At 38.1% G+C, this 14520-nt stretch overlaps 1 protein-coding gene across 2 annotated transcripts in view; it reads left to right on the top strand.

The window, feature by feature from the left end:
* Window positions 1–6629, top strand: part of Gfral (GDNF family receptor alpha like) — a 49556-nt gene extending 42927 nt beyond the window's left edge. For both annotated transcript variants that reach the window (NR_153419.1, NM_205844.3), the window contains 3 exons: window positions 2641–2733; window positions 3615–3687; window positions 5863–6629. Coding sequence is in view for 1 of the 2 variants with exons in the window: in NM_205844.3 (NP_995316.2) it covers window positions 2641–2733; window positions 3615–3687; window positions 5863–5926 (230 nt within the window). In the remaining variant the exon portion in view is untranslated. The remainder of the gene's footprint in view (window positions 1–2640; window positions 2734–3614; window positions 3688–5862) is intronic.
* The last annotated feature ends 7891 nt before the right edge of the window (window positions 6630–14520 follow it).

The following is a 14520-nucleotide window of genomic DNA, read 5'->3' as shown; positions in this document are numbered from 1 at the left end:
CAGTAGAATAATAAACTGGGGTACAGAAGACTTAAGAGAAAAACAAGACTTAGTCCAAGCCAAACATTTAGCAAATTAGAAGGAGGTCTTAAGTCCATGGCAAGACACCAATGGCTGGCCTCTCTCTATCATGCCACTGATGTCTAATTAACTCTGTTGTCTACAGTGCTATGACTTATTTTTATTTATAATTATCATTATATATTTGTAGAGTATATAAGGTAACAGGATATTTAGAAAACACAAATTTGCAAAGAAGATAATACCTTGTAATACTATATGAAGGATTTGGGAACAAACACAATGTGGTTCTGACGGGAGGTGTTTGTTCTAAACCTTTAATGCTGCTTATATTTGTATAAAATCCCCTTTACCATCACAATTAAACATGTTCTATAAAGGAACCTGTGGGAAGGTACCTACAAACTGACTCTCCACATTTCTCATTCTCTAAATGCACTGTACTCATTTGCTCCATCTGAAAAGTTAGTGCTACCTGCGTACTGAGCTTCTCCCTCTTCCTGTTGTAGCTGTGCATGGCATGTGCACAGAGGAGTGGCAGGGTCAGCTCACCCACTCCCCTGCCTCCAGGGTAAGCTCCACTGGGCTGCCAGGGCTAGGCACAGAAACCATTCTCTCTAGTGCTACTGCCAGTGAGAGGTGAGCCAGGCTCTGCACAGCCCCTGGACAGCCCATGTAGTCCTTGGTGGCTGCCTGACCAGGGATGTCCCCGTGTTCCCTAATGGTAATATGAGCCAAGGACATTGACACTGATCCCAGCAGTTGTGTAGGTATGAACCCAGACATAACCTTCAGCAGCAACAGCTCCAGATGGGACTTCTCCAAGGCCCCAGGTGGCCACTTACAACAGGACACTCCTCTCCACCCTCGAGTCTCCAGTTCCATCTCTCTGCATAATGCTTGAGTGGCTCTACTTCTCTTTCTCTCCCATCTGCCCACCACATACTCTGACATTGTGGTGGATCCTGCTGCAGGCTGGCCTCGAGGCTGGTGACTGCAGTGTGACATCTTCCAGCAAGCAAGTGCCTATGGCCTGCTTATTGGGTGTGCTTGGGGCAGGTCTCTGGGTGGTGTGGTAGCCCGCAGGTCTCTGTCTGTCTTCCTCCTCCCACGCTGTGCTATATGGGTGTAGGCAGGGCTCTGTATGTCTATGGCCCACCCATACTATGAGGCAGAAGGCAGACCTGTGGGCATCTTTTCCTTCCTGCACCTGTTGGCATGGTAGAACACAGGTCTCTATCTTTCTTCTTTCTTCCTCCTTCCATGCTACGCTGCCTGGATTTGATTTGATTTTTTGATGTGCCCTAGGCATAAAGACGCTTTGCCACCAAGCCAGGCATCAAGCTAGGATGAACAAAGGACTGCCATCTGCTCTGCCCCTGACTGATAGAAGACCAAATTTGTTATCTTAGAAGAGATTTTTTTTCAACCATGTTCTCTGGCACCTTATACTTTCTTAGTATGTAAAGGTAGACAGGCCTAGTGTTGCATAGGAAATAGTTTGAGAATGCTGCCTCCTAAAAGTCTTCTAAAATATTGCGCCTTTGGAAGTCAGGTTTCTGAAATGGATGACAATAGATCCACTTCAGTAAAATGGCACAGGAAGATTTCTCCAAACAGCTGTCCGATGAATGGGCACTTGAAAGAGAAGTCTGCTCTAGAAAGCATTATTTACATGTCAAGTGGTCCAGAAATAAATGCCATGTGTTTGATAAACAAAGAAGGAAGGGAGGGGGAAAGGAGTGAGGGGGAGGGAAGAAGGAAAGAAGGAAGGGTTGTAATAAAACAGGCAGGGACGAGTTGTACTGAAATAGATCCATTCATTAATCATCAGGATTTTATCTTCTGAAAGGAGCAAAGCCAGTGAAAATAATATACACCACAGGAAGAAAAAGAAATAGTGTTTGACCTAGGCACAAAGAAGCATGCCTTTCAGAGTAGTGAGTAATGAGTTAAGTAGCATCTAGAATTACTGCATCCTCAGAGATGCTCAGGGAGACTCAATGCCCAGAGAAGCCAGCAGTAGTCCTTCCGTATGGTAAAGGCTCAAGAGCAAAAGATGAAGGTCTTCAGATTGTGAAGTGAGGAGGAGAATGGTCAGAGTGTGGAGGAGCTAGACCTAGAACAGTGGAAGGAAAACAGCCAGTTTCCAGGTCTGAGCAGAAGGGGGCACCAGCGTGTTTAGAGACTTTTTCCTCTGTAGGAAGCCATTTATCAATGGCTCTCTGAAAAATGTGGTATCTTTGAAACACGTTGAAGTAATCACTTGTGCAAAGAAGGAATCTTCTTCAATGTCCAAACCCAAAACTTCAGATGACTGCCTTCTGTCTCTTGCCCATATGCAAGGCTCAGTAAGTTATCCCATAAAGCGAGATCTTTTTCTCTAATCGTGGTTTGTAGGAAAAAGGTTTCCATAATTTAGTTGATCAAACACGGCAGGGACAAGGTTTTAAAGTTTTAGCATTCGTACTTTCATACAAATCATTGGACTTATAAAAACGGTGGCATAGAACTGGATTGCTGTGGTTTAATGTAATATGAAACAAATTATAACAATTTGATAAAGCCAAAGTGTAATTTTAAATATTTCAATATCAATTTTTAATTATTTTCTTTCAGATTACCCAACTCCTAATGTCAAAGACATTTCCTCATATGAAAAAAAGAATTCAAAAGAAATTACTCTGACTGGATTCAATTCTTTCTTCAATGGTCAGTTAAAAACTCTCTATGAAAATAATGCTTAGTGTCTCTAAAAATATTGTGAATGAACAAAATCATTTTATTTTTTGAGATCATAATATAATCACATCATCTCAGCTTCTCTTTTCTTCCTCTAAACATTCCCAATTACCCCTCCTTTCTCTCTTTCAAATTCACCGCCACTTTATTTATTAATTGTTACATACATTTAAGTATACGTGCATATATTACTAATATAACATTTTCTCAGTTCATATGTTACCTGTATGTATGTTTTCAGTGCTGGTCATTTGGTATTAGATAGCCAATCAGTGTGCCCCTCCCTGAAGACGAATATTTCTCCAGCTCTCGACATTCCTCAGTTCCCTGTAGTTCTTCATGTATGGTTGAAGACTCCTGGTCTTCCACCAATCCACATTAACATTGTTGGTATTCTGTCTAAACTCCACCTCCACAATTCCTGACAGCAGGCAGGTATGCTCCTCCCCACAGTTACCTGGCAACAGCCAAGTAAGCCTGGCCCACCATAAAACAGGCTGCTTGGCCCCTCCTCTTTCTCTCTTGTTCTCTTCCTCTCTTGCCTTTCTTGTCTCTTTCTCCTCCCCCATCTCTCCATGTGGCCATGGTTGGCCTCTACTTCTCTCCTTTCTCCTCTCTGCCTTTCTCTGCCTCTACTACTCTCTTAACTCCCCTCCCCATGCCCTAGATAAACTCTATTCTTATACTATACCATTTTGTGGCTGGTCTCTCTGGGGGAAGAAATGCCTTGGCATGGGCTCCCTGAGGCACCCCCTACCCCCACACCCCACCAGAACACATGTTAATAGCTCTTTCTCTTTTTTATGCTCACAACAAACATGTTGAGTTAATGTCTAACCTTTTCTTCACAGGAGAACTACTCTATGTTGTTGTGTGCATGGCAGTTACCTGTGGAATTCTTTTCTTGGTGATGCTCAAGTTAAGGTAAGTGAATGCAACTCAGAAGGGAGGGGTGAACAAAATCAGGAACTTGGATTGAAGGTTAAATAGAACTATATGCGGGATAAGTCTATGGACTTTCAGTCTTCTATGTAAGGGAAAATGTGACCCCAGGAGATTCACTTTATGTTTCTTTTGCAGGTACATATGGATTATGGCTTTTTTCCAATTTTGATGTTTATCAACCTATTGCCTGAATTTCCCTACAGCCAACTGAATTGTGCTGTTTCCTATTCACTTATTTAGAAAACTGATCAACAATAAGTTATGCATTGTATGATTCAATTACATTTACCTGAACACATATCACTGTGGCTTCTTATACACCGCTAAGTTTTGTTCAAGTTTTAATAAATATTTATTGAAAGACATGTTCAACAAGGTCTCGTGCCTACCCATAAAAAGAGTGCTACTGTCTTTACTACTTGCAAATCCTTTCCCTTACCTTAGCTGCATTCGTTGCCGGAATGCGGTGATTTCTATAGTTTTAAATCCCTGGGTTTTAAAATATTTTAATGTATTTAGTATTGAAAAATAGATAACCTGCTTACTTTTAAGTGAAAAGGACAACCTCATATAAAGTGTCATGTTCACTTGCCCAATCATTATACATGTATGCATATGTACGTTTAGTTGATTAGTATATATCTTTATATATGTTTCTCTTTGACTACAAAAGAAATTTTGCTAAGTCAACTGCACAGTACATGCACACATATTGCTGCCCCCAGAAGCAAGCTAAGAAATCTAATTACAGGACTTGACAATGAGGCAGGTATTATAAAAAACAAACAACAACCAAAAACAACAACAACCAGAAAACTCCTGAAGTGATGATGTAAACAGCTACAGCAAGGGGCCAGGAGATGAAGAACGGATGCTCTGCCTAAGGACACTCCAATTCACTTATTTATAAATGCAACAACAGCTTTAAAAATAGATCTACTTCTTGGCTTCAGTGCTTCTAAATGTTTAACATTTTCTAAACATTTAATTTAACATCTACCAAAACCAGGACCAAAACACTGAATTCTCCAAGACCATAAGCATTGTCTAAAAATATATTCTGTGGATTCCAGTGTATTTTTTGAAGTCCAAATAGTTAAAATCAATATCTAAGGAGAGAATTGTACACCTCTCAATTATTCTGCTTACTTTATTATTTCGTGACAAGCACACTGATTTGAGAAAACACACACACACACACACACATAGTTTGCTATCCCAGGAAAGCCCATACATAGATGGTTCTTTTTAGCCATATACATCATATGAAGTTAACGTTGGCTAAATGGACTCAAGAGGCCTCACATGCAAAACAACATCACACATAGACAATGGAGTTACCCAAGAATTCAACATAAGTTTACTTCTGTTTTTGCTTGAGCAAAAAATGCATGTTTTTTTTTCACAAGAGGACAGAAAGAGTGCTATTATTATTATACACAGAATCTTGAATTTACTCAATATATTTACTGATTTGTTCTTTGAGGTTTTTTTTGGGGGGGGGGCACTGGGGATTTAACTCAAATAGTCCCATGTATGTTAGGCAAAAGCTCGACTGCTGGATCACAGACTTGGTTGCAATGCATAAATTTAAGATAAACTATTTATACTATTAGGTAAAATTTATTATCCACATAATTTTAAATTTACTGTTATGTAGTAGGACCCAGAATTTTTATTTAAAAAATGCCCAAATCAAAGATATCATGAACAAGACAGAATAAAACATAAATCAACAACAAACTTCTGTTACCTATGCTCTAGAATTAGAGAATCCTCCTAACAGATTTCAGTCACATATACCCAACATCCAGTATAACCATGTGGATACATACCCTTAGTCAATATGAGGAGTTTCTCATGTGTTTTATATAGTTAGACTAAATTAAAATACCATCTTAAAATAAGGTTTTGAGAAACATTCAGTTGAAAACTTACTTTCTTGAAAATAGTCCATTAAATAAGATTATTTGGAAACCATAGTGAAATACATGATAGTCCTTAGAAAGACTTAGAATATTCCACTCTGGGAACTTTATGCTCAGGAACTTCATTATCTCCATCTCTTAACAAAGATGCTATCCCTAAATATAAAAGCACATTTATAAGGAGCTAGCACTGATGTCTTTAACGTCTTCTCTTATTTCCCTATAGGATACAAAGTGAAAAAAGAGATCCCTCATCCATCGAAATAGCTGGAGGTGTCATCATTCAGTGAGCTGCAGATCACTTACCAACCACATGTCTGTGTGACTAACCAATGGAAAATTACATTTGCCAATAACGCAATTTAAGATGGATTTGACAATATTTAGTCATTATATGTAACAGTGACTGGTACAGTAATATACCACAATGATCACAGATCTGTTTTTGTTTTTGTTTTTAATGTTTGAGTAAATACTTGTTGTGGTGTCATAACTAGTTGATAACATTTTCTTTAAAGACAACAGGTGTCATGTAAAATGTGACAAATTTGCTGGAAGACTATCAATCCACATATCAACTTCTATCTTATGGAACTAATCATAATTAGTGTGTGCAGTTTTCTGAACAAGGTTATAGTTTTCCATTAAGTTGGTAAAATTAAAATGCTAAGTAGAATATTGAGTATACTTGTTATTTATATATTCTTACTTAGTGTCCAATCATTAAACAAATTGGTAACATTGAACATATTTAGTTAGATGACTGCTTATGAAAATAAGAACTGACATCTTACAAATTTTATAATTTAAATAGTATTGAATTTTACTTTTTATTTGGTATGTTAAGATTCATAATATATAAAGCAGCTACATTGGTTGAGAAAAGTCAATGGTTACTCCAGTAATGATATACTTTGTGAATTTATTTATTTTTGCTAATTAATGATCCTGAATGTAATCATGATGAAATAAAAAAGACATACTTAAATTGCTATTTTCTGTATTTTCTTTTATACTGCTACTTTGGTCTGGTTTGTCTTCAATATAATTGTGTTTAGAAAATATATTTACCAATTAATGAGCGTATACTTCACAAACGCATACAATCATATTGGCATTAATAGTTCAGCATCTTAAGGTTGGATTGTCTATATTCACTCAAAACATAAATATTTAATAACCCAAGGACACTGTGGTAGTAATTAATGATACATTTGCAATTAAAGGTCAGATATATTCATCTTGCTTGGTCTTATTTTTATTAAAGTGCCTACGTTAAATTAAAATTGAATCTACCACTTGGTTCTGTGTATTTCAGGCAACTGAAAAGCAACACTTCACATTTGAAAGAAGGCAAGTAAGACTCGGTAAATCACAAATAACTGCAAAGGACTCCATACAGCCTAGTGGATCTGTAAAAGTTGCCTTGAAGACAGTGCAGGGATTTCCATCTCCCAGCTACTGCTAGCGAGTGAAGAATTGCTAACTTCCAAGTGGAACCACCTCTCTGGAAAGCAATGTTCTGAAAAGAATGTCAAGTTGCTTTTCGGAATATTTTATTTCAGCAGAATTCCCTCAGGCTTTCCTGAGAAATTAGCACTTACCAGCTAGAACTCAGAAAGGTCTCCTGAGAAAAAGTTTAAGAGAGAAGAGAATCAAGGATTTTATGGTCACCCCAAAGCTATGGCTCATGTGTGTTTCTTTGTTTTGTTTTGTTTTGTTTTTTAATCTGCATCCTAGTATCATCTATATCAAAATTAATACAAATCAATGATAAGTAGACGATACCTCCTTTTTTCTTTTCTAAACTATTTCACAATGAATAAGCCTAGTAAACCTAAGAATAAAATCTAAAGGACAGTGTCTGCAATTCTTTTCACACTCCTACCAGACTGGTTTGTTCTTTCAATATCCACTGTCCTCAGAATTTGAGATGAAAACTTGTAGTGGTAAATATTTAATGTCGCAATGTTCCCTCCAAGTGAGCGCGCATCTCTGCACCTGCCCAAGAGCTCTGGATTTATGAATGAAAGCAGCATTATTTTTCATATGCCCTAAGCTAGGCTGTTTCTATACCTCCACGTGACTAACACACTCTCCTCTCTGATATCTTGAGTTTTTTTTTAATCTATTCTTTATCTTTGTTACCTCAGTTCCAACAGAGGGAGTGGCCCCTGGGGCCGCTTTTCTCTGATTCTTAACAAGGTAACTTCTCTGTCGTTCACTGCTCTTTTGTTTGTATCCTCTTCCTTCCTTCTTCCCTGATGATTCCTTTTCCCTGTCCTGCATTTTCTCTCCGGGAATCCTCAAAGTCCCGCCTCTGTCCACCCGCCCAGCCACTGGACACTGGCTCTTTATTGACCAGTCAAAAACCAGCTGTTGGCAGGAACCCATAGCAGACGTGCGAGAATTCCCATGTAAGCACAAATCAAATTCCCAGCAAGAACTAGCTGAACTGAATGGCACTTGAATTTCCCAAGTTGTGCTCCAAATACATCTCTGAGGTGTCAGTGTCTGATTTCCCAAGTTATTCCCCAAATGCCTCCCTGAGGCGTCAATGTCTATGTCACACTGACTGCACTCCAAGAATAAGCTAACAGAATGCTGGTCTCCGAAGTCTCCCGGGTAGATAAACCTATCCTGAAACATACGCACTTAATAGGATGTTTATAATATTCTATTGTGAAATGTATGCAGTTAATCAAATGTTTATAACACAGCTTTCTGAAACCTTCTATAAAAACTACCATGGGGCTTTAATAACAAAGGCCTGAAGTGTTATTTAAGAAAGATTGGCAGGCTTAAATATAAACACATAATTTCATAACATTATGGAATTTTTTCCATCTCGTTCATATAATTATGTTAGTATATGAAGTATAATATTTTCTTTTGAGTGTAATAGATATCTGGTGTTTTCAGTTACAGCAGATATAACTGAGACATAATCTGATAAAATATTTTCTAAATCTTTTATATCTAACAGCAGCTATAAAAACTCTCTGAAGTAGAATATCCTTCTTAAACCTCAAGTTTGCTTTGGATTCAAGCTCTTAGTGCAAATTAAGCATAGTCTTTGATTCACAAGTTAATATTTTTAGAAATTCTTAAAAGTATTACTGTATCATTTATTATATTCCATAAAATGATATTGACCAGAACTCTGTGTATACAGGGTTGAAAGTACTCAGTGGTTAATGACACTTGTAGAGGGCATGGGTTCAGTTTCAAGAATAGACATGGCTATTCACAGATATGTGTAACTCTAGTTGCTAGGTCATTCAATGCCCTCTTCTGGCCTCCAAGGTTATCTGATATACATGCGGCACATATACATACATATGTGTATACACACACTCATACCAACAAAAAAAATAAGTAATTTTTAAAAGGATAAATGTATGTGTGTATGTATGTATGTATTCCATATGAATTATATAATTTAATTCTAACAAAAATTGTTCATTTTTCTATTGACTTTATTTTCAGAGATGAGAATTGGGCCCAAGTTCTTGCATATTTTTTTAATGTTTTATTTATTTATTTATTTATTTATTACAGTCCAGTCATTACCCTCATCCCTGGTTCACCCTCCTACAGTTCTTCATCCCATTCTCCCCACCCATATCTCCAATCTCCAAGAGGGTGTACCGCTGACCCTTGCCAGGCCTCCCTACTCCCTGAGGCCTCAAATCTCTAGTGGTTTGAACTGTGTCTTCTCCCTCAAAGGCCAAACTAGGCAGTCCTCTGCTATATATGTGTCAGGGCCTAAGACTAGCTCTTGTATGCTGTGGGTGGTGGATCAGTGTCTGAGAGATCTCAGGGGTCCATGTTAGTTGAGACTGCTGGTCTTCCCCCTCCTCAGCTTATCCCAGCCTTTCTCTAATTCAACCACAGGTGACTCCAACTTCAGACTATTGGTTGGGTGTAAGTATCTGCTTCTGTCTCTGTCTGCTGCTTGTTGGACCTCTCAGAGGGCAGCCATGCTAGGCTCCTTTCTGTAAGCACATCATAGCATCAGTAATAGTGTCAGGCCTTGGAGCTTTCCCTTGAGATGAATCCCAAGTAGGGTCAGTCACTGGACCTCCTTTCCCCCAGTCTCTTCCATTTTTGTCCCTGCACTTCTTTTAGACAGGGACAATTCTGGTCAGTGTTTTCGATGTGGGATGGCAACCTCATCCCTCCACTTGATGTCCTGTCTTTCTACTTGAGGTGGACTCTTCAAGTTCCTTCTCCTCACTATTGGGCATTTCATCTAAGGTCCCTTCCTTTGAGTTCTGAGAGTCTCTCACCTCCCAAATCTTTGGTACTTTCTAAAGGGTTCCCCCACTTTCCAACACCCCCCTCCCCAGGTTGCATATTTCCATTCATTCATTTGGCTCTCAGGCTTCAGTCCTGTTTCCACCTCCCTCCCCCTTACCTAATCTTGTTTCCCTTTTCCCCTCCCCCTCTCTTCTCCCATCCAGCTCCCTCTCTCCCTCTGCCTCCCTTGATTGTTTTCTTCTCCCTCCCAAGTGTGATTGAAGCATCCTCACCTGGGCCCTTCTGCTTGTTAACCTTCTTGAGTTCTGTGGATTGTATCTTAGGTATTCTCTGCTTTTTTGGCTAATATCCACTTATTCGTGAGTACATACCATGCATATCCTTTTGAGTCTGAGTTATCTTACTCAGGATGATATTTGGATATCCCATCCATTTTCTTGAAAAACTCATGATGTCCTCATTTTTAATAGCTGGATAGAATTCCATTGTGTCAATTAACATTCTACTACTGACCTATATACCCAGCCCTTTATAGAACTAATGGCTAAATATGTTTAGCAATTTCTCAAAGAGTCATGGTTTTAGATATATAGAATCACTAATTGAATAAAGACCTATTATATTTTGTAATATTCTATTACCCAAGAGACACAACTATTACCAATAGTTCCCCCAGCTTTAATTATGAAAGATTTGTGCTAGCAAAATAAAGAATACTTACTTTTGAACTTCCGTTCATGAGTTTCTATCTAAATTAGTGTGTACCTTGATTATTAATTAAGTACTTTTACCTGTAAGTAAACAACTTGAGTAATAAGGAATATCTATTACTTTCTCTAACAGAATCCCAAAGCAGAACGGCTCAACTATTGGTTCACTGATGTCATCAGAGGCTCAGATTTTATTCTCTGACAATTTTTTGGTGGGTGGAAGAGTTTAAATTAAATTCAATAGATTTAATTGAAACCATTGATAGATATAAATCAATGTATTGAAATCGTTCTGTTCTGATCGGGATTGACCTGATACCATCTGATAACAGTAGACATAAGTCAAAGTGTGTTAGCAAGGGTGACAGGGGACAGCTGCCACATAGGCTGTTTCAGCTGCAGAAGTCAACATTACCGTGACCTAGAAAATAGATTAAATGGCCACAGAGTAACTGGATCGGTTTGAGTTTAGTTTTATTTTTCATTTGATTATTTAAAACCAAATAACCCATACTAAGACAGGGTTTCTCAGTCTACAAAGGAGCTTAAGGTCTGCCAATCCAGAATTGTGTTTGTTTCTCAATAAATGTTTTGCCTACTAGGAAAACAATTCTTGTATTTTGTGTCAGCAAATGCAATACCACTTTTAGGGAAATATTTTCAACAAACATTGGAATCCTTCATTCACCAAAAGGAGGAGGTTCTGCTGTCAACAGTCAGGATGCAGAGCACACAAACTGTGGCAGCTCAGTGCTTCATGGGTTTCTCTTCATTCTGGAAGCAGCATTTCACATAAATGTGCTAAGAATAGAGACTTGACCTATTAGCTAGATATATTTACCACAGGAATGCTGAAAAACTAAGAGATAAAGAAATGCTTTTCAGACATCAAGAAAATATAATATAGAATAACAAAATAAGCATGGGAATACTAAATCAATCATTTCACTTTGAACCTTCTCTAAACTCATCTTTAACTCTTTCTTTATTGGCATATTACCACAAGTAGCCTATTTTTGCATCCCTTACTTATGGTACCCCAGAATGATGCACTATGTCAAAACATGTATACATAGATACATCATATATTGTTTAAACCAAGGTTTAAAAATTATTATATATATGCATATATGTGTGTGTCCTCAAATATGTATCATTATCATACAGAGGGTGTTATTGGATGTTGTTGTGATCTACAATTATGCTATTTGGCAATACCACAAAAGGACTACTTATACCCATCTAGTAGCAACTGAGAGCCCATTCATCAACCTCTCTCTTCCTTCTCTTCCCCCAACTTTACCAAGTCCCTCGTAATCACAATTATACCCTTAATTTCAATGAGATCAGCTTTTTTTTTCCTTCAAATTCTGCATACAAGTGGCATCGTGAGGCATATGTCTGTCTCTGGCTTACTACACTTAATGATAACCAGTTCAATCAATGTGGCTGTAAGCCCCAGAATATCATATCATCCTTTCCTGGGAGAACAGTATTCTAGGGTACATAAAGTTCCTCATTTTCTTTATCTGGTGATTTAATCACACGTTACTTTCATCTCTTGGCTGATGGTAACAATGCTACACCAAGCAGTAAAGTGTAGGGTTTTGTTGGTGATGTGTTTGTTTGTTTGTTTGTTTGTTTTTAATTTTTTGAGAAACTAGTTTCATTTCCTTTGGAAAAAAATACCCATTTGTGATATGAGATGCATTATCTATGTGTTCTATTTTTAATGTTTCAAAGGACCTGCACTTGTTTTCCTTAATGTTCATAACCAATTTAACTACCACCATTTAGAATGTTTTTGTTCCTCTTTGTCCACATCCTCATGAATATTTGTATTTCATCTCTTTGATAATGGCCAACTTTTGTGGGTAAAGTGATGTTTCAATAAAATTTTGATTTATATTTCCCTGATGGTAAGGATAATTTATAAGCCTGTTGGGCATTTTATGGCTTTTAAAAACTTGCTATTTAGACCTTTGACCTTGTATTTTCTGTTATTATTTCATAATTGTGTTGTTATTCCTGAGAGTAAATTCTATATATGAAGCCCTTGTCAAATGTTTTATTCAGTCTGTGTGGTGCTTCTTCAATCATGTGAGTGGTTCCCTTTTAACTTTGTAATTTGGTGTAGTCATATTTGCCTATTTTTGCTTTAATGTCTGTGCATTGAGGGTTAGATAAACTCCTTCAAACAGTATATGCTTAATATATTATGGAATCTATAGGAGTAATTTGCCTAAAACATATGAGGTTGTGAGATATAATCTACAAACATACATAGGTCGTTCTGTGGTTCTTGAGCTTCAATCCTTATAAAATTACAAGGACAGATGGTTAAACACATTCCTGGTCTCTACCTCCAAAATTTCTCATTTGGTTCTTCTGCAATGGATGAATATTTGCATTTCTAACAGATTCCACAATATGTCAGCACTCCTCCTCCGGAGGTCATTGCAAGTAGATCTCAATTCTTTATGCTCATCTTAGTATTCTGACTTTTAGACTTTCTGATATCCTTACCCTTTCCCAGAAATTATGACTAAATAGGTACACCATGGTCCAGAATATTCATATATTTTGATTCCCTGGTCTTCTGCTAGCTCTCTAAGGAGCAAAGCAGCTACTTTGCACTCCTATGGGAAGTAAAATTGTCAGTTATTTCCTGTGTACTGGAACATTATGCAGTCCTTAGCGAAAGCCAATCTCAACTTTGTTCTTTGTTTTATCTTTCTGTCTGCCAGTGTCCCAGTCCCATGTTGATTTGACACACAAGCTGCATGTGGCTTGTTGCTGAGAAACAAGAAATAAGAAAGTCATACGCTGGAAAGTTTCCTACACTTACCTCAGTGTCAATGTTACTCCTGATTTCTTCTTTGGACTGAAACCCATGCTAGAATCAACCAGGAGTGTGGTTCTGATTATAGGGAGCAGGGATTAGTTGTTGGGAAGTGATGAGGTCAAGATATTAAAGATGAACTTCATACCTATCTTTTTAATGCCCCACTCTGAGAGTCAAAGCACCTATGTTTGTGACTTTTCTTGTGCCAGACCTTCCACAGTTTTTCTATTATAACCTTCATTATAGTGACAACTTCAAGTCTGTAAAAGTTGGATCATTATTGGTACTACTTTAGAACATTTCTTTCTTTATTATTTTTTATTATATATTTTCTTTATTTACATTTCAAATGCTATCCCCTTTCCTGGTTTCCCTCCCGAAAACCCCTATTCCATCCTCCTTCCCCCTGCTTACCAACCCACCCACTCCCACTTCCCTGTCTTGGAATTCCCCTACACTGGGGCATTGACCCTTCTCAGGACCAAGAGCCTCTCCTCCTATTGATGTCCAACAAGGCCATGTTCTGCTACATATGCAGCTGCAGCCATGGGTCCCTCCATGTGTACTCTTTGGTTGGTGGTTTAGTCCCTGGGAGCTCTGGAGGTACTGGTTAGTTCATATTGTTGTTCCTCCTATGAGGATGCAAGATCCTTCAGCTCCTTCAGTCCTTTTTCTAGCTCCTCCATTGAGGACCTTGTGCTCAGTCCAATGGTTGGCTGAGACCATCCACCTCTGAATATGTCAGGCACTGGAAAATCCTCTCAGGAGACAGCTGCATCAGGCTCCTGTCAGCAAGCACTTGTTGGTATCCACAATAGTGTCTGAATAATGAATTTATGAAATTCTTAGGAAAATGGATGGAACTAAAAATTATCATCCTGAGTGAGGGAACCCCATCACAAAAGAACACACATGCTATACACTCACTGATAAGTGGATATTAGCCCAGAAGCTTGGAATACCCAAAATAAAATTCACAGATCAAATGAAGCTCAAGAAGAAGGAAGACCAAAAAGTATGGATACCCTGGTCCTTTTTAGAAGGGGGAACAAAATACCCACGGGAG

The sequence above is a fragment of the Mus musculus genome, chromosome 9 (genome assembly GCF_000001635.26).
Source record: "Mus musculus strain C57BL/6J chromosome 9, GRCm38.p6 C57BL/6J".
NCBI classification, from domain to species: domain Eukaryota; kingdom Metazoa; phylum Chordata; class Mammalia; order Rodentia; family Muridae; genus Mus; species Mus musculus.
Note: the sequence above shows the minus strand (reverse complement) of the source record. Positions and strands in the feature narration are given on the sequence as shown.